Genomic DNA, 27,676 nt, shown 5'->3' with positions numbered 1-27,676 from the left:
GCTATGAAATATTAAGGCTTTTAAAGCAAGAGTGTAAAATGATGAAACTTATGTGAGAAAGAGCTCTTCAGGCAGGAGTGAGGAGAAGGCAGCTATAGCAGGACTCCAGAAGAAACAGACATGATACTATTCAGAAACAGAATTGGCAGAGCAGCATGAGTCAGAGAAGACGGGGGTCTAGCTGGGCTCGAGAGCAATCACAGTGAGTGAGGAGAAAGATGGGAGGGAGGCAAAGTCTTGTACCTGCCAAGTCTGAGGTACCCAGGAGACAAGCAAGAGTGGAGCCTAAGGAAGGGGTGACGGTCTAGGTCCTGTTTACTGAGGGTAAGTGAGGAGATTCTTGAAGGGTTTTGTCTAACAGAATGGAGAAAGGGTCCCAGGTGCAGGTAACAGGAGGAGTCAAGGCCTAGGACGTCAAAGTTCATTGTGTGCTGAACAGCAGTGTGTGGACTGGGGACGAAGAGGGCTGAGAGCAGGAAAGAGGCCCCCTGGCAGGCCACCTAGACTGGGGAGGATCCTGGACAGAATGAGAGAGCTTTCCTCCAGTCTAGGGAGCTTGTGAGGGTTTGTCACAGGAGAGAAGTGATACAACTAGATGGGTGGATGAGAGGGATTCAGAGAAGCAGCTGAAGACCAGTGAATGGTTACTGGGTTATGATACAAGGAAGAAGAGATACGGCAGAAGCACTGTGAAGAAAAAGGCAGTGACAGCTTTGAGGGTCACTTTGAACCTGATGAGACGTGATCCCTGATTTAGGTTGAGGGATACCCAGTCTTGAATGAACACGATGCTGTTAAAGGCAAGGATCACACGAGAAGAAGGTTCACAGAGAAGAAGGACAATGAGTGAGGACTGATCTAGAGATGCTGGGGTCACAAAGTTCCATGTGAAGTTGGAAAGTGGAGCCCGATGGCTGATGTGGATGAGGGTGGGCTGAAAGCATTATTCCAAGAGCTCAATCAGATTAAGCCATCTGTCCAGGGAGAGGGAGCCAGGGCTCCACAGTGCTGTGCCTGGGATTCTGGGCTACGTGGAATGAGTGGGCCTGATGATGAACTAAAGCCCTTTCCAGGGCTGGCTTCCATGGACAGCAACACCACGCTACAGTGGGTCAGAGCCCCTCGTCCCCTGCCCCTCCCAGGGCCAGCCTCAGGAGAGTGTGTGGTCGATGCACCTACTCTGGCGGTAGAGTTCAATAAATCTCTTCTGATACTGTATTAGCTCGGCTCGGCTGGGCACTTCATCAATCTTGCGATGCAAAATTGCTATTTCTCGATTTCTTCGAGCCTAAATGCAAAAGAGATGGGGAGACAACACTATTTGATGAAAGGCCTTATTTGTTCGCACAAAATATTGCCCCCACTCACCCTGTGCCTGCAAACCAGCCCTGGAATGCAGGCACACACCACCAGCTGGCTCCGACTCTGACTCCCACCTGGCAACACAGAGAGAAGGCGTGGCTGTGAACTGGAGCCACCAGTGTACGTGTGTGCTAAGTTGCTTCAGTTGTGTCTGACTCTTTGCAACCCTGTGGACTGTATCCCCCCAGACTCCTTTATCCTTGGGATTCTCTAGGCAAGACTACTGGAGTGGGTTGCCATGCCCTCCTCTAGGGGATCTTCCCAAGCCAGGAATCGAACCCGCATCTCTGAGTCTCCTGCACTGGCAGACGGGTTCTTTACCACTAGCATCACCTGAGAAGCCCCTAAACTGGAGCCACAGGAGGCATCAAATTAACAGGTCCAGAAGGAAGATTCTGAATGGGACGGTACCCCCGGCCAGCCCACCAGACCCCCAAGGACTCTGGAGCAGCTGATTCCCCAGAGCCAGGTGGGGACCAGAAGCGCTTCCCAGATGATGAGAGACTGATGCCACCCTGCTGCTCCATACAACTTCCAAATCCCCAAGCCTGCCTGAAAAGCTCCTAAAGCATCTTTATGGCATTTGCCCCCTCCCATGAAATGAACTGGGCTCTATTAGTCTAACTTTTCCTGATTGCATCTGGGAGGCAGAGCCGTGAGGGTGCAGGGGAGATCTCGGGCTCCGAGGCGGGGAATTTCCTGTGGGCAGCACTGGAGAAGGCTGTCCAGCTCCCCGACACATTCACAGTCTCAATGTTGCCCTCTCCTGAGCCTCCCTGTCCCTCCCTCTCCCAGCTACTTTATCACAGTGGCAGATGGGGACCTCTAACTCATTTGCATGCAAAACCCTTCCCAGTGCAAAACCCACTATGAGCTCTGGTGACCAAACCAAAATCAGGTCTGTGGCTTGAGCTAGAGTAGAGGGACAGATCTATTTCTCCTTTTGGCCAAGGCTATATTCCCCATAGGTGCTTGGGCTCTGACGCCTATGCTTCCCCACCCACCCCCCCTCCAGGAATCTATAGATACAATCATTCATTCTTTTCACTGCATCTTTAACCTCTCCTTTTCTACTGGTTTCTTTTTACTGGCATTTAAATATGCTGAAGTCCCTCATCCCTTTAAGGCCCTTCCTTAAACCCTGATCAGGGACTTCTCTGTGGCCCAGTCCTTAAGAATCCACCTTCCAATACAAGGGATGTGGCTTTGATTCCGGGTTGGGGAACTAAGACCCACAAGCCGTGGGGCAATCAAGCCCTTGAACTGCAACTAGAGCCCATGCACCACCATGAAGACCCAGGACAGCCAGAAAACAAAGAAAGAAAAAAGGAAACCGCAAAACCAAGTACTCAAATGGCTCTGACGTCTTGACTCCCCTCCCCTTCAACCCACTGCCGCTGGCTGCTCCAAACATCCACTGGAAATACTCTCGCCAAGGTCACACAGACCTTCTCTGTGCACCTGTGGCAATTTTCAGCCTCCAGCTCTCTTGACTTCTGGCAACACTGAACCTTCTTTCCACTGAGCCCTCTGCTCAGCTGCCAGGAGACCTCAGACTCCTGTTTTCCCTGGGCCTTGAGCTGCCTGCTTGGTCTCAAGCCTCACTGGTGGAGTCTTTCTTCCCCTCTTCACAGCCTCGATTACCACCTACACAGTGCTGACCCCCAGACCTCCAGCCCAGATTATTCCTACTTGGTGGAGTACCCTAACCTTTAAAAGCCCCACAGAAATTTCATGAACATTTCCCTTCACCATCCCATTCCCTTCAGCCCTATCCTTTCTCCTTTAGGCTTTTTCTCAATGAATAACACAAGGATCCATGCTAATGCCCAAGTTGGAAATTCTCCACCATCTTTGACTCTGCTTTTTTCTCTAACCCATCCCAAGTTCCATGGATACAGCTGCTCAGCCTCTCGGCCGTCAGTTTACTTCCATTCACCCTCATTGAGCCAGCTGTGGCCCAGGCTTCAGCACTGACGCCTGCAGCCCTTGGCTACTCCCACCAGAACCTGGCATTCCTTTTCCAGAGAGCAGAGAGAAGTTCCGGGTCAAAGTGCAACACAAGTTAACTCTTGGCTTTTAAGTGTCCATGAGCCAGAATCAGGCAACGGAAGAGATTTTACAATACAATTTTGACTCTACATGAATTTAAAGCCAACTGTGAAGCTTACTTTCCCATATCTGATAGCCTTCTCACCCCCGCTGCCCCAATATACCCCCTGACCACCCCAGGTTATCAACTAACAGCTAAAATGGGCACTTAATTTTTGAAGAAAAGTGCTTGACAAGAACCTTGAATCCTGCCTCCGGCACTTTCTAGCGGCTTGCACTTAACAGATTTGAGTCAATTTCTTCATACAGAAAATGAGGCTGACAGCTACTCTCCAGCAAAGGTGATGATCAAGTCAAGTGAGATGTTGGTGAAATAACAGACCAATGTGAGGTATTATAACCAACACCTCAATCCAGAGTTACACTCCAGACAGAAGAGCAAATAGTAGCCTTATAACTGAGTCTCTCTGGCTCTTAGATACTGAGATGCTCTTGTTCTGCTATAGGACACGCAAAGCTAGTCAGATGGATTTATCAGCTTGTTTTTACTCACCTGTAGTAGACGGATCTTGTAAAGTTTCTCTTTCTCCATGTTATACCGTCTGTCTAGGTCTTCCTGAAATTGGAAAAAACCCTCACAATTATCTGCAAATTTTTATTTTTTTGATGAAATCTTTTGAAGTTGAACAGTTTTTATATATCTCCTTCACTGTGAGGCTCCAAATTTCTTTTTTGAAATGGCTGAGTTCAGTGTTGAGTCCTCATCCTGTGAGACCCTTGACACTCTTTCACATCACTTTGTAACAACTCTTTCTTCTTCTGGGACCCAGGCTGAATCCAGGGTTCTTAAGTGAAGGATCCCCCAAATCCACGTGCCCTTCCTTCCCTTAACAAAAAAACCATGAGGAGGAGATAGCTGATATTTAAAGGGTCTGCAGTTCTATGTTGCTGTATTAGATGATGCTGGCTTGCTTATGTTTCTGTTTAGAGCTGCAATGTCCAATGTGATGCCACCAGGCACATGTGGCTATTTAAATTCATATTATCTAAAATTGAAAAAAATCAATTTCTCAATTGTCCTAGCCAACCTCCAGATGCTCAGCAACCATACACAGCTAGTGGCCATCATATTGGATAGAGCACAGATTGAGAACACTTCCACCACTGCAGAAAGGCCTTTTGGACAGTATTAAAAGACAGAAACCAGCCCCTCACTGAACCCAGTGAGGTAAGAGATGTGGCTGGATGGCTCACTGTGCTAGAGGAAGCTACAAAGGCGTCAGAGGTGCCCCTCTCCCCCTGTGTTTTTAGACACACACACCCCCACCAGCTCCTCCATGGGGCTCAGCTGCAGGCACACCCCAACAGCCTTCACTGTGGGAGTCCTAAAGTTCCCTCTCTGGGAGCCTCTGAGGGCACGAAGGGAAGAGGAACCTAAAGGAGGTGAATGGTAGAGGCTTTCCTGTGTTTCCCTTCCTCCTCCTCTTCCTTTTCTGTTCCTTTCTCCTGGAAGCACTCCTTTAACTCAGAACAGGGGTTGGCAAACCACAGCCCAACGGCTAAATCCAACAGCCCTTGAGCCAAATTTGCCTGTGCCTAGTTTTTTTTTTTATTAATTTTTTCATTGAAGGACAACTGCTCCACAGAATTTTGTTGTTTTCTGTCAAACCTCAACATGAATCAGCCGCAAGTATACACATATCCCCTCCCCCCTGAACCTCCCTCTGTGCCTAGTTCCATAAATAAAGTTTTATTGGAACACAGCTATGTCCTTTCACTTATATATTGACTCTGAGGACCAGAGTGGAACTGGCCCAAAAGGTTGACAATATTCACTAGTGGCCCTTTAACACTCCCTGACCTCAGAACGCAGGACCATAGACAGAGCTCTCTCCCTGTGCACTGCCCGCCCCTCAAACAGCCTGGCAGGTGTGGCCCTTACAGGGCTTTCCCCTTCCCAGCTCAGAGGCCAGGGTGGAGATGAAATGCCTGAGCCAGGTGCAGGGCCTGTGGGCTGTCCACAGGGAAGCTGTGCTCCACCTGAGGGGCAGGTGTGCAAGATGGAGCCAGGCCCTGAGAGCCCGCAGACGAGGAGGTGGCCACAGAGATGATGGAAAGCGGTGTGAGAAGCTATTGAAGACACAAAGCTGGTCACCATGCCCACAGGGGACAGTACTGGTCCTGAGAATGGGCAGGTACTTACATTGTGCGTCATCGCAGAGGTTAAGGCACCATGTGACTCTCCCCCAGAGAGGGTCTGCAGTGAGGAAAAGTGGAAAAAAAAAAAGAAAACATCATCTCTGAGGAAAGAAGCTGAGGGTCCAGAAGTAGGAAAGGGTGGGCCGCCAGTTTGCTGATCATGTCTGAACAGGGAACAGCCCGTACATGAGCCCTAGATTTTAAACTGTTCTGAAATGTCCATAAGTCACATTAACAAGCTAAACTCTGTTTCTGAATGCGAGTCAATCCCTCTAGCAAGGTGTTATGGCTAAGAAGAGAAATGCCGCCCTTAAAGTCTGAATTCTATACAAACCCAGAGGCTGGCTGAGCTGAACTCAGAGTTTCAGTGTTGGAAACAACTGGAAAGTTGGGGTGGTCCCACTATGGGGTGGTCCCAATTCACCACCCACTGCCCAGCCATACTCTGCTGTTGCTGCACCAGTCCTCATGGCTGTGGCTGAAGTGACAGAACCTGTCACGATAGGGAGGCAGCACCTCTGTGGCCTGTCTCCCTGATGAGCGGGGCAGTGTCCATACAGGCCCACGCCCAGCCCTGGCAGAAGGCCCTGGCTGCTTGGACCAGTCCCCTCCCTTCCCGGAGCCCCAAGTTCCCCATTTCCCCAAGCAAGGGGTACAGTCAATGAGGTCTGAGGCCATACCCTGACCTAAGCACAGAGAGCCTCAGCAAAGAAGCTTTGAATGGAGTATGAGAAGGGAAAACAAACCAGTGATCCCTACAGTCTCATTTGGTGAGAGAAACACTTTATTTCGTCCACACCAGTTCCTCGGAAGATCAAGGCCTCTGTTCAGAGAGCCAGTGGGGCGTGTTCTGAGCCAGGTATGCTCCCAGGTGACCAGAGCCCCGACCTCACATCTCGAGTGAGCTGCTCTCCGCAGCATCCATGTCCTGGGGCAGGAGTGCAGGGTGAAATCGGCAAACTGGCACACAGTCGAGAGGTAAATGGGACAAATGGGACCAGAGCTCAAGAGTTCCCAGAAACATCCATCCCTAGGGGAGGGGCAGCCGGGCTTGTAAACCGGCTAATGCGTGCCCCGGGCTTGCTACTGTCCACACTCAGAGCTGCTTTAATCCACAAAAAGAAGACAAAGTTCAGGGACACATATTGACAAAAACCACTTGAGAAATGAGTGTTCAGAGGACAAGGCTGAGGAAAAGTCTGGTCCCTTTCAGCACCAGACTCTGCTGGGGAGTCCTCTAGAAACCCTTTCATGGTGGACGTCACAAAGCCCCCAGCAGTCTGGAGCACCCCTCCACAGCCCGTACCTTTTCATCTCTGCCTGGCGCCCTCTCAGCCTTCAGGCTTTCGATTTCCTGCTGCAGCCGTGCCATCTCCTCCTTTAAAAGTAATATGAACATTTACAAGATCTGGACAGGCTAGTAACTCGATGTAACGATTTACCTTGATCTAGAGTCTTATTTCGGAGAAGGTGATGGCATCCCACTCCAGTACTCTTGCCTGGAAAATCCCATGGACGGAGGAGCCTGGTAGGCTGCAGTCCATGGGTCGCAAAGAGTCGGACACCACTGAGCGACTTCACTTTCACTTTTCACTTTCATGCATTGGAGAAGGAAATAGCAACCCACTCCAGTGTTCTTGCCTGGAGAATCCCAGGGACGGGGGAGCCTGTTGGGCTGCCGTCTATGGGGTCGCACAGAGTCGGACACGACTGAGGCGACTTAGCAGAAGCAGTAGCAGCAGAGTCTTATTTTCACATTTGTGAGTTTATGTGGGGACAAGAAGTCCATAAAGAACTAGCCCCCCAGGCCCCTGATTTTCAGCCTGGGAACGTCTTCTTAGGAGGGTAGAGGCAGCAGTATCTCAGTCAGAAGGGGTCTTTCTTCCCTAAGGGCAGGTGAGGCTCGCAGTAATCACTGGGACATGGGATGAATGAGTGGCTTAGAGTCAGTCCCAAGCCTCCTTCTCTTTTTCAGCTCTTCTCCACCTTTCCTGGGACCTTCCAGCCTGGAGCCCTGCCTCATCCAGCCCTCCTCCACTTGTCACCCTCATCTGCTTAAGTCAGATATAGCTTCTAGAGGGCTCCTACACCACAGGAGCCTCTCTCCCCCTAGATGCACAGAACTCAGCCCTCTGTTCCTGTCTCCCACATGTCACCTGTGCACACATCACTCCCACTATTGGACCAAGTGACACAGAGACATGTTAGGATTTTAGGGCAGCCCTAGTTTCTTAAGATACTACTCCTTTTGTAGACTTTTCTTTTAAATACATTTGTAAATTAGAAAACACTGTTTGTTAGACTGTGCTCTCAGTTTGGGGTTTGGCACACAGAGTTACTCATCCAAGTCATTTCTGGTGTCCTCTGATCACATCACAGCACCTTACTCCTCGTGCACACTACCACATACCTGCCTGGTGAACCTCCTCTTCCTATCACACCTGGATAGGACCCACAGCAGCACAAGGGGAGCGAAAGCAGGAGATTGTATGGGAATCTTTGTTAACATCTGATGACACCAAGCAACACTTACTCGACAATGTGCTTTAAACTCCTGTTCCTGACTTTTCAAATTTTCATTCATGGCTACAAGGGCTCTCAAGTTCTGCAGGATGCTGAAAAGACCAAAAAACAACTGACTTCAACAAATCACTATGATTTGATGAATCACAGTTTAAAACCAAGACCCCAGAAAAAAAGGAACTTTTTTCTTAATTTCCTTTGTCTCTCCCAAGAGTGTCTAATAGGCTGCCCACCAATGATAATGACCACCATTTAACAGACATTATTATTCATCTATAAACTGAGTCCATCGGGTCACATTCAAACAAATGTTACAGAATATAGAATTAAAATATCAACTGCAGAAACATCAATGTGTTTTGAGATTACTGTATATTTTTAATGATACCAACTACTTAAGACTCAGAGCACAGATAGAATCGGAATTTTAATTCCCATTTAAAATTTTAAACGTAAATGCTTTTAATTTAAATTGTCTAAAGATGATTAATTAAAAAAAAAAACAACAACCCAAAACCCAGCGTCTTGGCAAAAAAAGAACATTTTCATTCTTGAAGGACAGGGTAAGATCAGTGCTGTTAAAACCTGGTAACCATGGTTGACTCCAAGGGAGGAGGACTGGGTAGCTGGGGGCAGGGGCGGGAGAAGACTGTTCAGTGTATGTCTTTCTGAATCTTGCATGTATTACTTACTTTTTAAAAACGAGAAAACAGACAAAACAAAATACAAAACATAGCTGCTCCTGACCCAGGGGGAAGTGGGAGGAAGAGGAAGAAGGCAGCCCCGGATCAGGATCAGCGGTGAAGTAACCGGCAGAACAGTGCCAGCAGCCATGACCTGGGCTCCTCAGCCCCATTCTCTAACCACCAGCCACACTCACAGAGAAAATAAATACCACGTGTTGAGATCTCCTACCTCGGATCAGCTTTGGCCTCTATCTTCTCGAGAGCTGTCTGCTCTTTGTCCAGTTTCTCACTGTGACCCTTGAGCTATGGGAGAGAAGGAGGCACGTTGCTGGAGACTTGCCAGGACAGGAGGCGAGGGCTTCCATTCTCCTTCCTGGCCCACATCTGCGCCCTCTCTGGACAGGTGGCCCAGCCCACTGGACATGGCCGTACATTGAGAAAACAGGTGGACAAGGGGAACAGGATGGGGTTGGAGGGACAGCACAGAAACATCAAAACCACAGCCTTCCTGACACAGGTTGTGAGTAAAAGAAACCTTGGCAATACCTTTAAATCACAGCAGCAAGTGGGTGGAAAGCCAAAGTAATGCTGACAGCAGGTCCCTCTCAGTGGGAAGAAGTAAATAAAAGCAGCAGCTATGAGAGACAGACCTGGGTTTCAATCTCAGGATACCACTACTGGGGCTACTCACAGGGGCAGGGTTAAATCTCCTATCTTGAAAAACTCCATTTTCTTTCTCTGAGTCACTGGAGACTTTAAAAAGCAAACTTTAAGGAAACTCAGATTTTAATTTTTAAGCTGTGTAGATCTACCATACAATAGACTATTAAGCTGCTATTAAAAAAGAATAAACAGTTCTTTTATGATGATCTCTAACATTTACTGTAAGTTGAAGAAAACACATAAAACCATTACTCCAATGTGCATCAAGGAAGGTATACATGTATATATCTTGTATACACATGCATTAAAGAACCCACACGTTATTTGTATATGCACAAAAATTTTCTGAAAAGATTCACAAGTGATTGGTTACCCTCTAGATAGAGTAGCTGCTTGGGTTACAGGGGGACACCCTTTGTACTTTTTGAATTTTGAACTATGTGAATGTGCTACCTATTAAAAAAAAAAGTTAAAGAACTTCCAAGAGTTCTAGCTGAGAACAAGTGGCAGCAAGTCCTTCTTTCTCAAGTCCTGGGAAGTTCAGGTGATTCTGTTTGATGACAGGAGCGGGCACCTTGGGGACAAGAAAGATGGTAGCAGGTAAGACCGGCAAGAGGAGGACCACCGTGTAGATCTGGCAGGCGTGGGAAGAACTGGGCGGCAGGACTGGGGTCTGTGTCAGGAGCAGCCAGTGGGCTGTGCAGTGAAGCCTGCTTCCCTTAACCCAAGAGCTGGCGCAGGAGTCCCAGAGGCAGGCAGCTCCCAGAGAGCTGGCAAGACTCAGGAGGAGGGACAGTGTCCTGACCCCAAATATCAGTTACACTGGCTGATCCCACCAAACAATAGGGCCCCCCTTCCAAAATAGTTATGTGGAGCATGCTGCATAAAATGAATACAGAATCCACACAGCTGATAACAGAAAATTTCAGAATCACAAATAAGCACATTATTAACAATTATCACGTATTTTAAGAAAGACAAAACTGTAAAAAAGGTATCAACTCAACAAATGAATTCTGATCTGAAGGGACAGTCTGTAGATCAAGGAAAACTTCAGACACAGTCAATGCCCTTAGGCTGGAGAGGATCTTCCATATATAAAAAAAGAATCAACCTCCACATAAGAAATTAAAGTTGTGACTGCTGAAATTAGAAAGCACACAGGCTAGAAGGGGCCCTCCACTGCTGCAGGGGCCTGCAGCGCCTCCCCCACACGTCAGGGCTGCCACCCACCCTCTACCTTCCACACCCTGCTTTACTTTGCTGTATTCCAGGGAAGGCAGGTCTTTCCTGTTTTCCAGGGCCGCTAGGTTTTGCTGAAGAGGTAAAACCTGGCGCACTGGCAGGAAAGGGCTCAGAGTGCTCATGTGCCCAGTCCTTGTCGTGAACAGATAAGGAGACTGAGGCCCAAAGGCAGAGCTCATTACTGATTCAGGGTCCCGGTCTTCAGTTTTTTGACTAAATCAGGCTTCTTCCTACATTGTTCAGCACAGCCTCCCATTTTCCTAGATAAGAATTAGTTTGACTGCCTGACTAGATAGTAAGCTCCCTTAGAGGTCATGATGCCAGGTCTCCAGCACTGGAATCTGCACGGCCTTTCTGCCTCAGTTTCTCCAACAGCACAGCAGGGATATTAACGGTGTGCTGCCAGGGTTGACAGGACAATTCAGTGATAACACAAATGATGTGCCCACAGCACAGCCAGCACATCGCAATGTTGGCTGCAATTATCATGTGAGGATAGGGAGAGTATCTCCTATTATTAATTTGAAACTTCTACCTTTCTAGCACATGCAAGGATTCAAAAAATATTTTTTTATTGAAGGATAATTGCTTTACAGAATTCTGTTTTCTGTCAAACCTCAACATGAATGAGCCATAGGTATACCTATAGCCCCTCCATTTTGAACCTCCCTCCCATCTCCTGCCCCATGCCATCTATCTAGATTCACATAGAGCCCCTGTTTGAGTTTCCTGAGCCATACAGGAAATTCCTATTGGCTATCTATTTTACATATGGTAATGTAAGTTTCCACGTTACTCTTTCCACACATCTCACCCTCTCCTCTCCCCATGTCCGTAGTCTATTCTCTATGTCTGTTTCTCCACTGCTGCCCTGAGAATAAATTCTTCAGTACCATTATTCTAGATTTGTATATATGCGTTAGAATACAGTATTTCTCTTTCTGACTCACTTCACTCTGTATAACAGGTTCTAGGTTCATTCACCTCATCAGAACTGACTCAAATGCGTTCCTTTCTGTGGATGAGTAATATTCCATTGTGTATATGTACCACAACTTCTTTATCCGTTCATCTGTTGATGGGCATCTAGGAGGATTCCATGTTCCAGCTATTGTAAATAGTGCTGCAGTGAACAGTGGAATACATGTGTCTTTATCAATTTTGGTTTCCTTAGGGTATATGCCTACCAGTGGGATTGAGGGTCATATGGTGGTTTTCATACTGTTCATGGGGTTCTCAAGGCAAGCATACTGAAGTGGTTTGCCATTCCCTTCTCCAGTACACCATATTTTGTCAGAACTCTCCACCATGACCTGTCCATCTTGGGTGGCCCCACATGGCATGGCCTAGTTTCACAAGAGAGTTCCAGAAAAACATCTATTTCTGCTTTATTGACTATGCCAAAGCCTCTGACTGTGTGGATCACAATAAATTTTGGAAAATTCTGAAAGAGATGGGAATACCAGACCACCTGACCTGCCTCTTGAGAAACCTATACGCAGGTCAGGAAGCAACAGTTAGAACTGGACATGGAACAACAGACTGGTTCCAAATAGGAAAAGGAGTACGTCAAGACTGTATATTCTTACCCTGCTTATTTAATTTATATGCAAGTACATCATGAGAAATGCTGGGCTGGAGGAAGCACAAGCTGGAATCAAGATTGCCGGGAGAAATATTGATAACCTTAGATATGCAGATGACACCACCCTTACGGCAGAAAGTGAAGAACTAAAGAGCCTCTTGATGAAAGTGAAAGAGAAGAGTGAAAAAGTTGGCCTAAAGCTCAACATTCAGAAAACTAAGATCATGGCATCTGGTCCCATCACTTCATGGGAAATAAATGAGGAAACAGTGGAAAGAGTGGCTGACTTTACTTTTGAGTGAAGTTGCTCAGTCGAGTCCGACTCTGAGACCCCATGGACTGTAGCCTACCAGGCTCCTCCCTCCATGGGATTCTCCAGGCAAGAGTACTGGAGTGGGTTGCCATTTCCTTCTCTAGGGGATCTTCCCAACCCAGGGACTGAACCAGGGTCTCCCGCATTCCAGGCAGATGCTTTAACCTCTGAGCCACCAGGGAAGTCCTGACTTTATTTTTGGGGACTCTAAAATCACTGCAGATGGTGACTGTGGCCATGAAATTAAAAGATGCTTGCTCCTTGGAAGGAAAGTTATGACCAACCTAGACAGCATATTAAAAACAGAGACAGTACTTTGTCAACAACGATCCATCTAGTCAAAGCTATGGTTTTTTCATTAGTCATGTATGGATGTGAGAGTTGGACTATAAAGAAAGCTGAGCACCGAAGAATTGATGCTTTTGAACTGTGGTGTTGGAGAAGACTCTTGAGAGTCCCTTGGACTGCAAGGAGATCCAACCAGTCCATCCTAAAGGAGATCAGTCCTGGGTGTTCATTGGAAGGACTGATGTTGAAGCTGAAACTTTGGCCACCTGATGTGAAGAGCTGACTCATTTGAAAAGACCCTGATGTTGGGAAAGATTGAAGGCAGGAGGAGAAGGGGACGACAGAGGATGAGATGGTTCAGTTCAGTCGCTCAGTAGTGTCCAACTCTTTGCGACCCCATGAGTCGCAGCACACCAGGCCTCCCTGTCTATCACCAACTCCTGGAGTTCACTCAGACTCACATCCATCGAGTCAGTGATGCCATCCAGCCATCTCATCCTCTGTCGTCCCCTTCTCCTCCTGCCCCCAATCCCTCCCAGCATCAGAGTCTTTTCCTTTCAGTATCCTATCATTTTGCCTTTTCATACTGTTCATGGGGTTCTCAAGGCAAGAATACTGAAGTGGTTTGCCATTCCCTTTAGATGGTATCAATGACTCAATGGACATGAGTTTGGGTAAGCTCCAGGAGTTGGTGATAGACAGGGAGGCCTGGCGTGCTGCAGTTCATGGGGTTACAACGAGTCAGACACGCCTGAGCGACTTTGTAAAAAATGAGGTACCCATAGGTGCATGGGTTTATTTCTGGGTTTTCTATCTTGTTCCATTGGTCTGTATTTCTGTTTTGTACCAGTATCATACTTTCTTGATGACTGTAGCTTTGTAGTATAATCTGAATTCAGGAAGGTTGATTCCTCCAGCTCCATTCTTCTTTCTCAAGACTGCTTTGGCTATTTGGGATATTTTGTGTTTCTATACAAATTGTGAAATTTTTTGTTCTAGTTCTGTGAAAAATGCCTTTGGTAATTTGATAGTGGTAGCACTGAATCTGTAGATTGCATTTGGTAATATGTTATTTTCACAATATTGATTCTTCCTACCCAGGAACATGGAATATCTCTCCATCTATTTATGTCATTTTTAATTTTTTTCATTAATGTCTTATAATTTTCTGTGTACAGTTCTTTTGTCTCCTTAGATAAGTTTATTCCTAGATACTTTATTCTTTCTGTTGCAATGGTGAATGGGATGGACTCCTTAATTTCTCTTTCTGATTTTTCATTGCTAGTATACAGAAATGAAAGTGGTTTCTGTGTATTGATTTTGTATCCTGCAACTTTGCTAAACTCACTGATTAGCTCTAGTAATTTTCTGATACTATCTTTAGGGTTTTCTATATATAATATCATGTCATCTGCAAACAATGAGAGGTTTACTTCTTCTTTTCCAATCTGGATTCCTTTTATTTCTTTTTCTTCTCTGATTACTGTTGCTAGGACTTCCAGAACTATGTTGCATAACAGTGGTGAAAGTGGACACCCTTGTCTTGTTCCTGATCTTAGGGGGAATGCTTTCAGTTTTTCACCATTGAGAATAATGTTTGCTGTAGGCTTATCATATATGGCCTTTACTATGTTGAGGTAGGTTCCTTCTATGCCCATTTTTTAAAGAGTTTTAATCATAAATGGGTGCTAAATTTTGTCAAAGGGTTTTTCTGCCTCTATTGATATTATCATATGGTTTCTATCTTTCAAATTGTTAATATAGTGTATCACATTGACTGTGGAGAAGGAAATGGCAACCCACTCCAGTACTCCTGCCTGGAAAATTCCATGGTTGGAGGAGCCTGGTAGGCTACAGTCCATGGGGTCACAAAGAGTTGGACACGACTGAGCGACTTCACTTTCTTTCTTTCTTTCTATAGTTCCTTTTGGGAAGGAAATGGCAACTCACTCCAGTGTTCTTGCCGGGACAATCCCATGGACAGAGGGGCCTGGTGGGCTATGGTCTATGGGGTTGCAAAGAGTCAGACACGACTACGCAACTAACACACATACACACATCACACTGACTGATTTGCATATATTGAAGAATCCTTGCATTCCTGGAGTAAACCCAACTTGATCATGGTGTAGATCTTTTTTCTTCCCTTGTATTTTTTAACTATATAAGTCCGTTTAACATTTGTTGTAAAGCTGGTTTGGTGGTACTGAATTATCTTAACTTTTGCTCATCTGAAAAGCTTTTTATTTCTCCATCAATTTTGCTTGAACGATATCCTTGCTGGGTACTGTCAGCTTGACTGTAGATGTTTCCCTTTCAATACTTTAAATATATCCTGCCATTCCCTTCTGGCCTGCAGAGTTTCTGCTGAAAGATCAGCTATTAAGCATATGGGGTTTCCCTTGTATTTTTTTCTTTGTGTTTAGTCTTTGTTAGTTTGATTAGTACGTGTCTTGGCGTGTTTCTCCTTGGGTTTATCCTGTATGGGACTCTTTGTGCCTCTTGGACTTGACGGACTATTTCCTTTTCCATGTTAGGGAAATTTTCAACTATAATCTCTTCAAAAACTTTCTCATACCCTTCCTTTTTCTCTTCTTCTTCTGGGACCCCTACAATTCGAATGTTGGTGCGTTTGATATTGTCCCAGAGGTCTCTGAGACTGTCTTCAGTTCTTTTCATTCTTTTTATTCTGCTCTTCAGAAGTTATTTCCACCATTTTATCTTCCAGCTCAATGATTTGTTTTTCTGCTTCAGATAGTCTGTTATTGATTCCTTCTAGAGTATTTTTAATTTCAGTAATTATGTTGTTTGTCTCTGCATGTTTATTCTTTAATTCTTCTCCGTCTTTGTTAATTGATTCTTGAATTTTCCCCATTTTGTTTTCAAGGTTTTGGACCATCTTTACTATCATTACTATGAATTCTTTTTCAGGTAGTGTGCCTATTTCCTCTTCATTTATTTGGACTTCTGTGTTTCTAGTGTGTTCCTTCATTTGTGTAGTATTTCTCTGCCTTTTCATTCTTTTTTTTTTTTTTAACTTTATTTTATTTTTAAACTTTACATAATTGTATTAGTTTTGCCAAATATCAAAATGAATCCGCCACAGGTATACATGTGTTCCCCATGCTGAACCCTCCTCCCTCCTCCCTCCCCATCCCATCCCTCTGGGTCGTCCCAGTGCACTAGCCCCAAGCATCCAGTATCGTGCATCGAACCTAGACTGGCATCTCGTTTCATACATGATATTTTACATGTTTCAATGCCATTCTCCCAAATCTTCCCACCCTCTCCCACTCCCATAGAGTCCATAAGACTGTTCTATACATCAGTGTCTCTTCTGCTGTCTCGTACACAGGGTTATTGTTACCATCTTTCTAAATTCCATATATATGCGTTAGTATACTGTATTGGTGTTTGTCCTTCTGGCTTACTTCACTCTGTATAATAGGCTCCAGTTTCATCCACCTCATTAGAACTGATTCAAATGTTTTCTTTTTAATGGCTGAGTAATACTCCATTGTGTATATGTAACTGATAGTGTTGGAGGGCTTCTTTTCCCAGGCTTGAATTCTTTCTTCCTTTTGGTTTCTGCCTTCCTAAGGTTGGTCCAGTGGTTTGTATAAGCTTTGTATAGGTGTGATTTATGCTGAGTTTTTGTTTGTTTTCCCTCTGATGGGCAAGGCTGAGTGAGGTAGTAATCCTGTCTGCTGATGATTGGGTTTGTATTTTTGTTTTGTTTGTTGCTTAGATGAGGCGTCCTGCACATGGTGCTACTGGTGGTTGGGTAACGCTGGGTCTTGTATTCAAGCAGTTTCCTTTGTGTGAGTTCTCATTATCTGATACTCCCTAGGGTTAGTTCTCTGGTTGTCTAGGGTCTTGGAGTCAGCACTCCCACTCCAAAGGCTCAGGGCTTGATCTCCCTCCAGAGACCAGCCTAGATCCAATCTACCAAGAGGAATTTCACCCAAAATGAAAGGGCCTTTACTTGAGTTCCAAAAGCCAGTGCATAGGAATACAATGGAGATCTCTGACTCAGCAGAAACCATCGCTCTGCCCCCAGCCTGAGCCATGAGACCTTAGAAGGTAAAGAGAAATACTGAGACCTTGGAGTCTTGGAAGAGCTTGGAAACTAAAGCTCAAAAAATATTTGATTCAGTCTTTAGTACCAAAAGTGACTTGACAGCCACTTAGGATTTTATCAAGATGTTCTGCCTTGAATGTTTTCCAGACTGTTATACAAAGATGGGTCCATGACTTGGCATCCTTTAAGCCAGGACTGGGGAGTGTGCACAGGAAGACAGCAGGAGGGGTTCCACCAAGGAGCTTCCCATCTAATCCGAAAGGAATGGAATCACAGAACAGTGTAAAGAAAGCGGATGTGTCCAAATGCAACACGGGCATCTTTAGAAAGAATTTTTAAAAACTCCTCTAATTTGTTATCCTCATGCCTGCCTTCTCAAACATTCTGACAATAACTGAAGAGGCCAGTCCAGGTCAGAATCACAAAGCTTTGTCAGGTTTATAATAAGTCAGGGAACTAAGTGCTGCTTACTGCTAGAGAAACTACCATTTTAAAAGTGCAAATTCATACGAAATTAAAAACATAAAAAAAATAGGGACTGTCTTAGCTTCAGAAATGTCTCTGAAGATCAGTCCTGTTTCTACATGGTCCAGAAAGTACTAGGTGGGGACCTCACAGGGATAGCTGTTGCCTGAGCACCAAAGTCACAGGGAGGAGAGCTTTTCAGACCCGGATGAGGACTAGCTTTCCTTAGAAACAGGGACAGAAATAGAAAGACCTAAACTCCCCTCATGCCAGAGCTGGCATCTTGTGTATTTGCTTTTCTCACCTGGTTTCCTAGGTAATTGGAAGTGGTGGGTAAGCTATGCTGTGATGCTGATGGAGGACAGCACCATTGCAATCTGGGTTAGGAAATGGATCATGGGGTCAAAACAGACATACAACCCCATTTTCCTCCAGAAACTCCCTCCCCCATTCTACCAGGAGATCACTGGCAATTCTGAACAACAAATTATACCCTCTGTAGTTGTGTCATTTTACAAAAAGAGACCTTCTCACTCTCAAGGAATCCAGTGTTCTGGTACTTTCTCCAGCCTGTGGCTTGGGGAGCAGGAGTCATTTACTATGAATGATCTTCTGTGTTCTTTCACATGGCCACCCTGCTTGTTAGGCCCTCTGTCCTGAGGAAGCTTTTCTGCAGCTCACGGCAATCTTCCCCTCCACCCAAGACCCTGATGGTTTAGAACATGGTAGCATGGATAAACATGGCTCGAGACATGCTACTGTGTGACTGCCCTTTGTCCAGATGGACCTGAGCCCTGAGAAGGAGACCGTGACCCCTCCACACGGACTGATGATGTGAGTGTCCCGTTAGTAGTGCAGGTCAAACAATTCCCAACAAGACCCATGGAGGAAGGAAATCTGCTCACCTCTGTCAGGGTTTTCTTTTTTCCTTCGTATTTGGCTTGTAGGTCAGTATGACTTGCCTGAAGCTGTAAATGAAAGATAAAAGACATCTGCTCTCATTTGATCCTCACAACAGCACAGATACTGGCAGTATCCATGTTTGACAGATGAGAAAATGGGAGCTCAAAAAGATTTAAGCTGAGCAAATGTGGACATTTTAGATTCAATTAGCACCAACCATGTGTCAGGTGATGTACTAGGTATTCTGCATGAATCCTAACAATGAATTCTTACATTCAATGGAAGAAGACATTATTCTTATTTAACAAATGAGAAAGTAAAGATTCAGAAGGGGTAAATCATTAAAATTTCATAGTTGATAACTGATAAAGCTTAGATTCAAATTCAGGTCTGAGTTTACTATATGGCTACAATCAATTCAGTTAATGAACATGCTGGTTCATAGGATACAAATTGCACTCAAGAATCTAACATAGAATTTGTGTGTGCATGCTCAGTTGCTCAGTGTGTGACTCTTTGCAACCCCATGAACTGTAGCCCACCAGGCTCCTCCGTCCGTGGGATATCCCAGGCAAGAATATTGGAGTGAGTTACCATTTCATACTTCAGGGGATTTTCTCAACCCAGAGACTGAATCTGCCTCTCTCATGTATCCTGCATTGGCAGGGGGATTCTTTACCACTGTGCCACCTGGGAAGCCCTAGCATAAAATCTGACAGGAAGGCAAATAATGTCAGATTGGAGAAAGGAGTCAGGACTTCAATGAAGAGAAAGAAGGTGAATTACATTTACTGCTCAAAATCACACGATCATAAACTTATATCTCAAAACTGTCATTTCCCTTTTCTTTACCAAAAAAGGTGTATCCCATGCTGTCTATGAACTTTTACAGATACCTGAAAACATTCTATTCAAAGCTCAAAGGGTTTGTACATTTCTACTTTTGAAAAGGGGATGTGGTAGAAAACCAGTTAGATTCATCAAACACTTCAGTTGTTACTTGCATACAAATTAACAATGAGAAATTATATCTTATGTCTCAACAATTATTTCAAAATAACTCATCCCATTAAAAAATATATATTCATTTATTTACTGGCCACGCCATGCCGCCTGTGAGACTATTAGTTCCCCAACCCGAGATTGAACCCAGGCCCCAGAAGATAGAGCAAGGAGTCCTACCCACAGGATTTTCAGGGAACTTTCAACTTGGCCCATGTTTGAGCCTGTAAGCGACCTATTAGAATTACATCATCTACAGATGTAGTTAGAATTAAACCACCTACACTATCATTACTCCTAAATCGTGCTTCGAGTTACCCGTCTTTATGACTGATGCATTTCCAGCCAGGCCTCTCAGGAAGCCATCACAAGCAGAGGGCAGGAGAGATAAAGGCAGGGGAAGCTGGGAGCTTTGGCCTCTCCCTTTGCAAAGGGAGCCATCTGTGCAATAAGGACTCCTACTAAACTATCTGTATCACTGGTGGATGAGAGTATTTCTGGAGGAAGTTTGTTTTTCTCTTGAAATCCTAATGGTTTAACTCTTGAAGCTCCGGGAAGAGATCCTGCCATTTCCCACCTGTTTCACCCACCTTCCTGCACCAACTCCCAACCCTGTACCCACCCACCCATCTGACATTTACCCAAGGTTCTGCTCAAATGAGGTATACGGTAGAAGACAAAGAACACAGCACAAACCTTGCCCCTCAAGTTGCTAAACCAGTAAGCTGAGGATTAAAGTATAAGAAGAGCTTGGCCAGAGACAGGCCTGGGGAAGCCAAGGAAAGAGTCAGCTTGCTCATCAAGGAAGGCTTCACCAACAAAGACCCATGAGGGCTGGATCCTGGCAGGGAAGTAGGAACTTGCTAAGGAAGGGAAGATTCTTCCCTTCTCTTTAATTAACTAAACTAATAAGAGCTTCCTTCATCTTTTCTCTAACAGGAACTGTCCCAGTAGCTTAGCTAAGTTTTTGTCTTGCTGGAGTCTTCCATGATTCTGCCACCTCCATCCTCTTATTTATCATGAACCCCTATACTGACCCCCCAACACTTAGCCCACTGGTTAACACCACCTTTGGGTCCTCCTTCCTCAGTCTCAGGTTTCTTGTCAGTTAGCTACTAGCTGCCTTCCTGTTCTCTGCCTTTACAGCATATCCCCTGTTGGACCATGAGATGTTCTTCGTTCCTTCCCTTATTGTACTCCTCCTCCCATTTCTCTGTGGCCTAAGACTCGCTCTGTGGCTCCCATCACTAAGGCTGCAGGGGTATCCCAGTTGCCTTCGATCTACATGACCTTACAGATCATCTTGGACTTAAAGGGTCTGGATTTTCTCACATACTATTACGTGTAGAAGTGTAAACTAGTAAAATAATTGGTGAATAATTTGACAGTTTCTAGAAAAACTGAAAATGCATATATTTTTTGATCCAGCAGTTCCACTTCCTAAAATCCATTTTACAGAAATATTTATATATTTGCACAAAGATGACTGTACAAAGACGTTCATCATAGCATAAACTTACAACTGGGAAAAAAATCCTGGGAAAAAACCCTCATGAATAGAGGAACAGGTTAAATAAGCCATAACACATATATACTACGTCACACTAGGCAGCATCAGAAAGAACGAGGTAGATCTACATGCTCCGGTCTTGGCTCCACCGCTAACAAGCTGTGTGACCACAGGCAAGACTACTTCACGTCTCTGTGTCTCAGGTTCCTTGTAAATGAGAATAATAATAGTATCTCCTTCATAAGGATGTTACGAGAACTGAATGAGTTAATTATGAAAAATACTTTGTAATTACTCTTAAAAAAAAAAGTCCTTTTTAGCCATTACTATATCTGAGAGATATATGTGATAAAATAAATGAAAACCAAACTCAGTTTTTATAACCAAACAACCCGCCTTCCCCAGCTGAATGAGCAGATTTAAGAGCTTGCAAAGCCTAGAAAAGTGGGTTGCTTTAAGGAGCAGGACTGGACGAGTACCAGGAGAGTCTCATTTTTATCTTCATACAGTTTCATAGTAGCTGGTTTATTTATAGGGAACTTGGATTATCTCTATAATCTAAAAAAAGGGGGCTGAAGCATTTAAATTGATAAAGACAGAAAAAAGTGATGGCATATGTCTTCCCATCACTGCCTCCAGACCCTGAGAGCAGAGATCGCAACTTGTTTTTCTTTCACCACCATGGCCTATTTCAGTGCTCAGCACAGCGGTGCTCAGCTAATCTGTGTGAATTAATTAATGCTCTTCTTGCCCTGTGATCTTCTTTTAGAGGAGAAGTTGGGAAATGTTCTCTGTAAAGACCAGGTAGAAAAATATTTTGTTTTGTAGGTCTCAATTCTCCCACTGAAGCTTGAAAAGTAGCCACAGAAAATATGTAAACAAATGCATATGCATATATTTCAATAAAACTATTAATATTTACAAAAACAGGCTTCCCAGGTGGCTCAGTGGTAAAGAATTTGCCTGCCAATGAAGGAGACACAGGTTCAATCCCTGAGTTGGGAAGATCCCTGATGTAGGAAATGGCAACAACCCATTCCAGTATTCTTGCCTGGAAAATTCTATGGACAGAGGATACTGGCAGACTACCATTCATGGGGTCGCAAAGAGTTGAACGTGACTGAGTGATTGGCATGCATGCATGCATTACAAAAACAGGTGGAGGCTGGATTGCCCAAGGGCCAGATTACATGGATCCCCTATTCTACAGCCTCCTTTGATCTTTCTGACACAGAGATCTTGACTCCTTGCTAGTTTCTCCCTTCTTGAAGAATAGCTTTATTTTACTAGAATGAAATTATGAAAAAAAAACACCAACCTCTTCCAGTTGTTTGGTCTTCTGCAGAATCTGCTTGTTCAAGGAAATGACTTTTCGCCGATGTAGTTGGGAGATTCCTAACTTTTCTGGACTTTCTTCAGCTGACAGTTCAGACTGCTGTGGGAAACAAACAGAAGAACCAAAGGATTTAATTAGCTCACCTCAGTGGGCTAATCAGCCTGCCTCATCTGGGAGGAACACTGCTGGGCAGGTGGCCACAACCAAGCCCATGGGGCCCCAGGGTCCTGTGTAAAACTCACTCCAGTGAAGACTGTGACACAATGACCAAAGGCTATATCCAGAGAATCTACATTTCTGGCAAAGCAAACAGCATGTGCAGAAGCACAGGGATATATAATGGGTTAGGCTGATAATCACATAAGCAATAAGATCTTAAACATGAAGAAAAACATAGTCATCTTAATATCTACTTGAGATTATTCTGGAGCTATCAAAAATCATGAACTGATTCACTTTCATCAAAGTATTATAAGTATATGGTTAAAGAGTTTAACCATTCAGTAGCACTTATAATGAAAAGAAACAGCATTTCAAAGTATTCCCCCATCCATGGGACAACGTATTATTTCTATTCTGGTGTTCACAGAGGATGGATTTGAAAGGGGTGAGTGTTGCTGAGAGACACCAGGATAAAGGTCCTGAAACTGTGTAAAATGATGAGGGGATGAAGAAGAAGGGCTGGACAGGACACAGACACTGTCAGGACTGGAGGGGAGGAAGGGAGAGAGTTCTGGTTGGGGTGATGAGATGAATGTAGCAACAATACCAAGAAACCATGCAAACAAGGAGGCAGATGGCCACTGGAGGCAGCTTGGAGCAGATGATGAAAACAAACACTTGCCTCAAGACACCAGAGGGAAGCCCCAGGAAGAAGAAACAAGAAAGATGACCCTATTTCAAAAGGAGTCCTTAAAACCTGTCTCGGCTGATCACAGAATAGACAGCTTCATTCACCTGCCAATGAACACCCATTATAGCTGCACTACCTTCTTTACTGGAAATATCCCAATTCCAAGTTAATCACTGGTCTGAAGCTCAAGTGCAACAAAACTATTTGAATATGTGATTCTCTGTGCATGTTTTAACAGTGATCATCAGTTTGAAAGCTACGGGGAAGAGACAGAAATGTGAAAAGGAGGAACTGGACGGTATAGTCATCATTTATATTGGTTAAGAATTTCCCTGAATAATTCAGAGGCACCGTTAACAGACGATGAGTGTTTTTGCTGCTTAACAACTCTGGAGGTGGGAGACAACCAGCAGGATGTGGCTGCCTAAAATGGCAAGAAACATCATTTTCCATCTTGTGAGCTAGGAGGCCGTAAAGGAAACAGAAAAAAGAAGCATTTGGTATTACAACACAGCTAGCCCTGACACCTGAAATTTTTGGAAAATGTCAACTAACATACTCCAGCTTATCTGAGTTTCTTCATATTGGAGTTAACTTTTAAAAATGTAACATTGGGCACATCAAGATATTTTCCACCTGTAGTCTGGGGAAGAAGAACTATTTCTGAAAATTATTTGAGAGTATAAAAAAAGGGGGGGGAAGGAAAGAGCACTCCTTGATTTTCAAGCCACTTGTCAGAAACATAATTAATTATATCATGGGCTTTGCAGGTGGCTCAGTGGCAAAGAACCCACATGACAAAGCAGGAGACGCAGGAATCAGGGGTTCAATTCCTGGGTCAAGGATTCCCTGGAGAAAGAACTGGCAACCCACTCGTGTTCTTGCCTGGAAAATTCCATGGATGGAAAAGCCTGAAGGGCCACAGTCCATAGAGTCACAAAGAGTTGGACGTGACTGAGCAACTGAGCATGTACACATACAATCTCACCAGTTATATCTCCTCCACTTTGACTGCATCATCCTGAACTAAGTTATCAATTTGTCCACTTAGCTTGTTACATATTTAGTAGCTTTCTTCTTATAGTTAATTTCAGATTTGGGATTTAACCTTCATCTTAGATTCCTTGATACTGATTTCCAAAATGTCACTGGCATATCCTCGGAGCATTTTATTCAGTACTTTACTAGCAGATTTACACAAACCTTCTATCTCATGGTTAACTGATATCTGAAATGGAATTAACTCCCCAACACAGGGACTACCCCCATGGTGTGTCTCTAGGTTTGACATCATGATGTCTTGACTGCCCTGACCTCCTCCGACTGTCCTTTTGCCTCTGGATCAGGCCAAGCTATGATCAAGTGGGCTGCAGGGTATCCCCATCTCAGTCACCTCCCAGCAAGGCTTTCTCCAGGCTGCAAGGGTGAGGGGGTACGGATGTACACATTCAGTGCTATTCTGTACCTGGCATGAGTTGGATGATGTCTCCAACTCTCGGCATGCCTTCCTGCTGGTAAACTGCTTTTATGGCCAGGGTCCCGACTACATTTTCCACCTAGCTTTCACACTCTCTTATCAGTGTACCTGGCAACAAACACAGCCTTGTTGGAAACTGTGCCTTTGACACTTTCAAGAAACTTTCTTACAGGAACATCAGTAGCTATCCTGCTATCTGGAAAGAGGACTTCCAGGCTCACTGGCTCTCCTGCTCTCTCTCACTTTAAATTTTTAGTCACATGGTTCTTTAAGATCCTTTCAGGGTTCTTTGAGGTCAAAATCCTTTTCACAATGATACTAAGATACGATTTTTTTTCTCTCATTCTCTCATGCTCATACACTGAAATTTTCCAGCTGCTATATGACATGTGATGGTATCACTGCTCTGATGCTAACGTGTAAAACATTTTTCATTATCATTTGCAAGTGAATTAATATGTAAGCTTTCAGGACCTCCTCAGTAATTTTTAGCTTCCCAGGTGGCTCAGTGGGGAAGAATCTGCCTACTAATGCAGGAGACTCAGGAGATGCAGGTTTGATCCCTAGGTTGGAAAGACTCCTTGGAGTAGGAAATGGCAACCCACTCCAGTATTCTTGCCTGGAAAATCCCATGGACAGAGAAGCCTGGTGGGTCACAGTCCATAGGGTCACAAAGAGTCAGACACGACTGAGTGAATGAACATGCAGTAATTTTTAAGAGTTCGTACAGGCTCTTGAAACTAAAAATTTTGAGTCCTGTTACTTTAAGGGGCCTAGCTAACTCACCAACTGGGACAGCCTCACTAACACAGCTCTACCAGTGCAGTGGGCCCATCCGTAACACCAAGAGGGGATAGTTTTCCGATTCCACTTTTATTAGACAACTGCTTCAAACCAACCAGAGAGAAAATATTTGTAGTTCACAGAAAGGATGCTCAAGTCTCCATATAAACTTAATATTAAACAAGTCTTACGACAGTATATGTTCCAAGCAAACATGGGCTTTCAAAATCCTTTCTCTTGTTGCTAGGTAGCAATTCTCATTGCTCTGTGCAGTCCCTTAAATTTGTGTCTGCAAAGCATTCATGTCAGGATATTAAGTGCCATTTCCACATCTGACATTTCTCCAGTGCAATTAAAATGAACAATATGCACATGACCAAGCTCACAGTGCATATAAATTTGCAAATTCCTCCATTTGCCTAAGTCTAGAGATGGTGCTATGCAAACTTCTTTGTTTAATGGGAAGTTAGTTTTAGAACAGAAAAAAATCATTTATTCTAGAGCTGAACTGAAGAGAGTTCTTAATCTAGTCAACAGAAAGCTGATTGTTCTCTATTTGAAACACTTTCTGTGTTAAGTAACTGAAAATTTTCATTTTTCAAATACTCTCCTCAAAGCCAAGAGAACTAGACCAAGGTCTGTGAAACAGTATGACTCATTTGACATTCTGTTCACTGAGTCTTCTCAGAAGAAAACTGGAACTGACCAAGTTGGATCTTAAAGGATGAGACTACATTGGACAGATGGAGAATAGAAGGGGCTTTATAGTAAATCCTCGACAGAAAAAAATTAAGTCCTTGGGGTAAGTTAACTGATTTCTACTTGAAAAGCCCAATGTCTCTCAAAGAATGCCAACCACCTATAAATATTCCATTTGTGTTTACATTAGAGCAAGGGCTAAAATGCCAATCTAATTTTGTTCAACAATTTCAGATTAAGAACGTGCTTTCAAAACGACAGGGTGGATTAAGATAGCATCTAGTGCAGATTCAATGTTTTCTAATAACTGACAGATGTTTGCAGCTTCTATTCTAAGGGGAACCAGATATAAATGTCATTCAATAATATTAGTCCAGTTCAATGTAAGTAAATTCCTAAGAGAAACAAAAAATGATTACTTTAGCTAAAACTATATACTTTCATAATGGAAGACACCCAAAGGGTCATATCTACACATCTACCTTCCTAAGTAAACTCCAGGAGTTGGCGATGGACAGGGAGGGCTGACGTGCTGCAGTCAATGGGGTCGCAAAGAGTCGGACACGACAGAACAACTGAACTGAACAGAACCTTCCTGATATAGGAATCTCTCCTATGTCCCCCCATTAAAATATGGCCACTAAAGCTATCAATAATAAGGGATCCCTAAAAAATTAAGGGGTCCCTATATCAAGAGGATGCCACAAATTCTCCATACTGAGCAGACGAATTTCAGTTGTCGGACCCTGATGAACCCTCCCACTGAAAACAAGTAAACAGGCAATATAAAATATTCATTTTTTAATCTTAAAAAAATCTATGAGCTAGAATATGTAAGAAATCCTAGAAAGCCAAAAAGTGGAAGTGAGAATCCAGGAGGTAGGTGTACCCATGGAGGCTGGCTTTTTTCTTGAATGCGTGAGTGAAGTTGCTCAGTCGTGTCCAACTCTTTGTGATCCCATGGACTGTAGCCTACCAGGCTCCTCTGTCCATGGAATTTTCTAGGCAAGAGTACTGGAGTTGATTGTCATTTCCTTCTCCAGAGGATCTTCCAGACCCAGGGATCAAACCCAGGTCTCCCACATTTCAGGCAGATGCTCTACCATCTGAGCCACCAGGGAAGCCCTTTTTCTTGAGAGTATTTGCCAAAACCAATTGATCTCAAGCTTTGATTTTTAGAATTCAACAACTGCTTTGCATAATCCTTGGCACAGATGTAGGAAGGAAAAAAGTCTGCAATGAGATTTTGTTAGAACGGATATGCCCTTGTGCAGTTCTATAATCTAAACACACACACTACCTGAATGATACCAAAAATCTACTACATGCACAGTGGGCCTGAGCTGGGTGTGCCCAGGTGCACATAAGAGCAAAAGAAAATCCTCTCTGGAAGAATAGAGCTCCAATTCCAGGTCTGATAGAGAAATTTTCAAGCAGAATGAACTCACAGTCAAAAATCAAAAGCATACACAATTTCATGAGCAAAAGTCAGCAGAAACGAAGAGCAGAAACAGACATGTAAACTCAAACATACATGCTCATTTCTCCCTGAAGCCACAGAGATAAAGTATAATCACTTTCATATAACAGTTCAAGTTTTCTAATACAGAAGCATTCCAAGCTTTACAAGAAGATGTCAGCTCCTTTCACC

At 44.2% G+C, this 27,676-nt stretch overlaps 1 protein-coding gene across 4 annotated transcripts in view; it reads right to left on the bottom strand.

Moving 5' to 3' along the window:
- The window catches only part of CCDC93 (CCC complex scaffolding subunit CCDC93), a 103,441-nt gene that overhangs the window by 16,442 nt on the left and 59,323 nt on the right, over positions 1-27,676 (bottom strand). For all 4 annotated transcript variants that reach the window (XM_086367335.1, XM_086367342.1, XM_086367353.1 and 1 more), the window contains 8 exons: positions 22,196-22,312; positions 18,368-18,430; positions 9,052-9,125; positions 8,147-8,228; positions 6,920-6,991; positions 5,618-5,671; positions 3,968-4,030; positions 1,180-1,288 (listed from right to left, as the gene is read on the bottom strand). In XM_086367335.1, coding sequence (XP_086223461.1) covers positions 1,180-1,288; positions 3,968-4,030; positions 5,618-5,671; positions 6,920-6,991; positions 8,147-8,228; positions 9,052-9,125; positions 18,368-18,430; positions 22,196-22,312 — 634 coding nt within the window. The remainder of the gene's footprint in view (positions 1-1,179; positions 1,289-3,967; positions 4,031-5,617; positions 5,672-6,919; positions 6,992-8,146; positions 8,229-9,051; positions 9,126-18,367; positions 18,431-22,195; positions 22,313-27,676) is intronic.

This window comes from Bos grunniens, chromosome 2 (assembly GCF_055505025.1).
Source record: "Bos grunniens cultivar Pamir isolate PY7600 chromosome 2, Bosgru_T2T1.0, whole genome shotgun sequence".
NCBI classification, from domain to species: Eukaryota; Metazoa; Chordata; class Mammalia; order Artiodactyla; family Bovidae; genus Bos; species Bos grunniens.
This window is presented reverse-complemented; position numbering and strand designations above follow the sequence as displayed.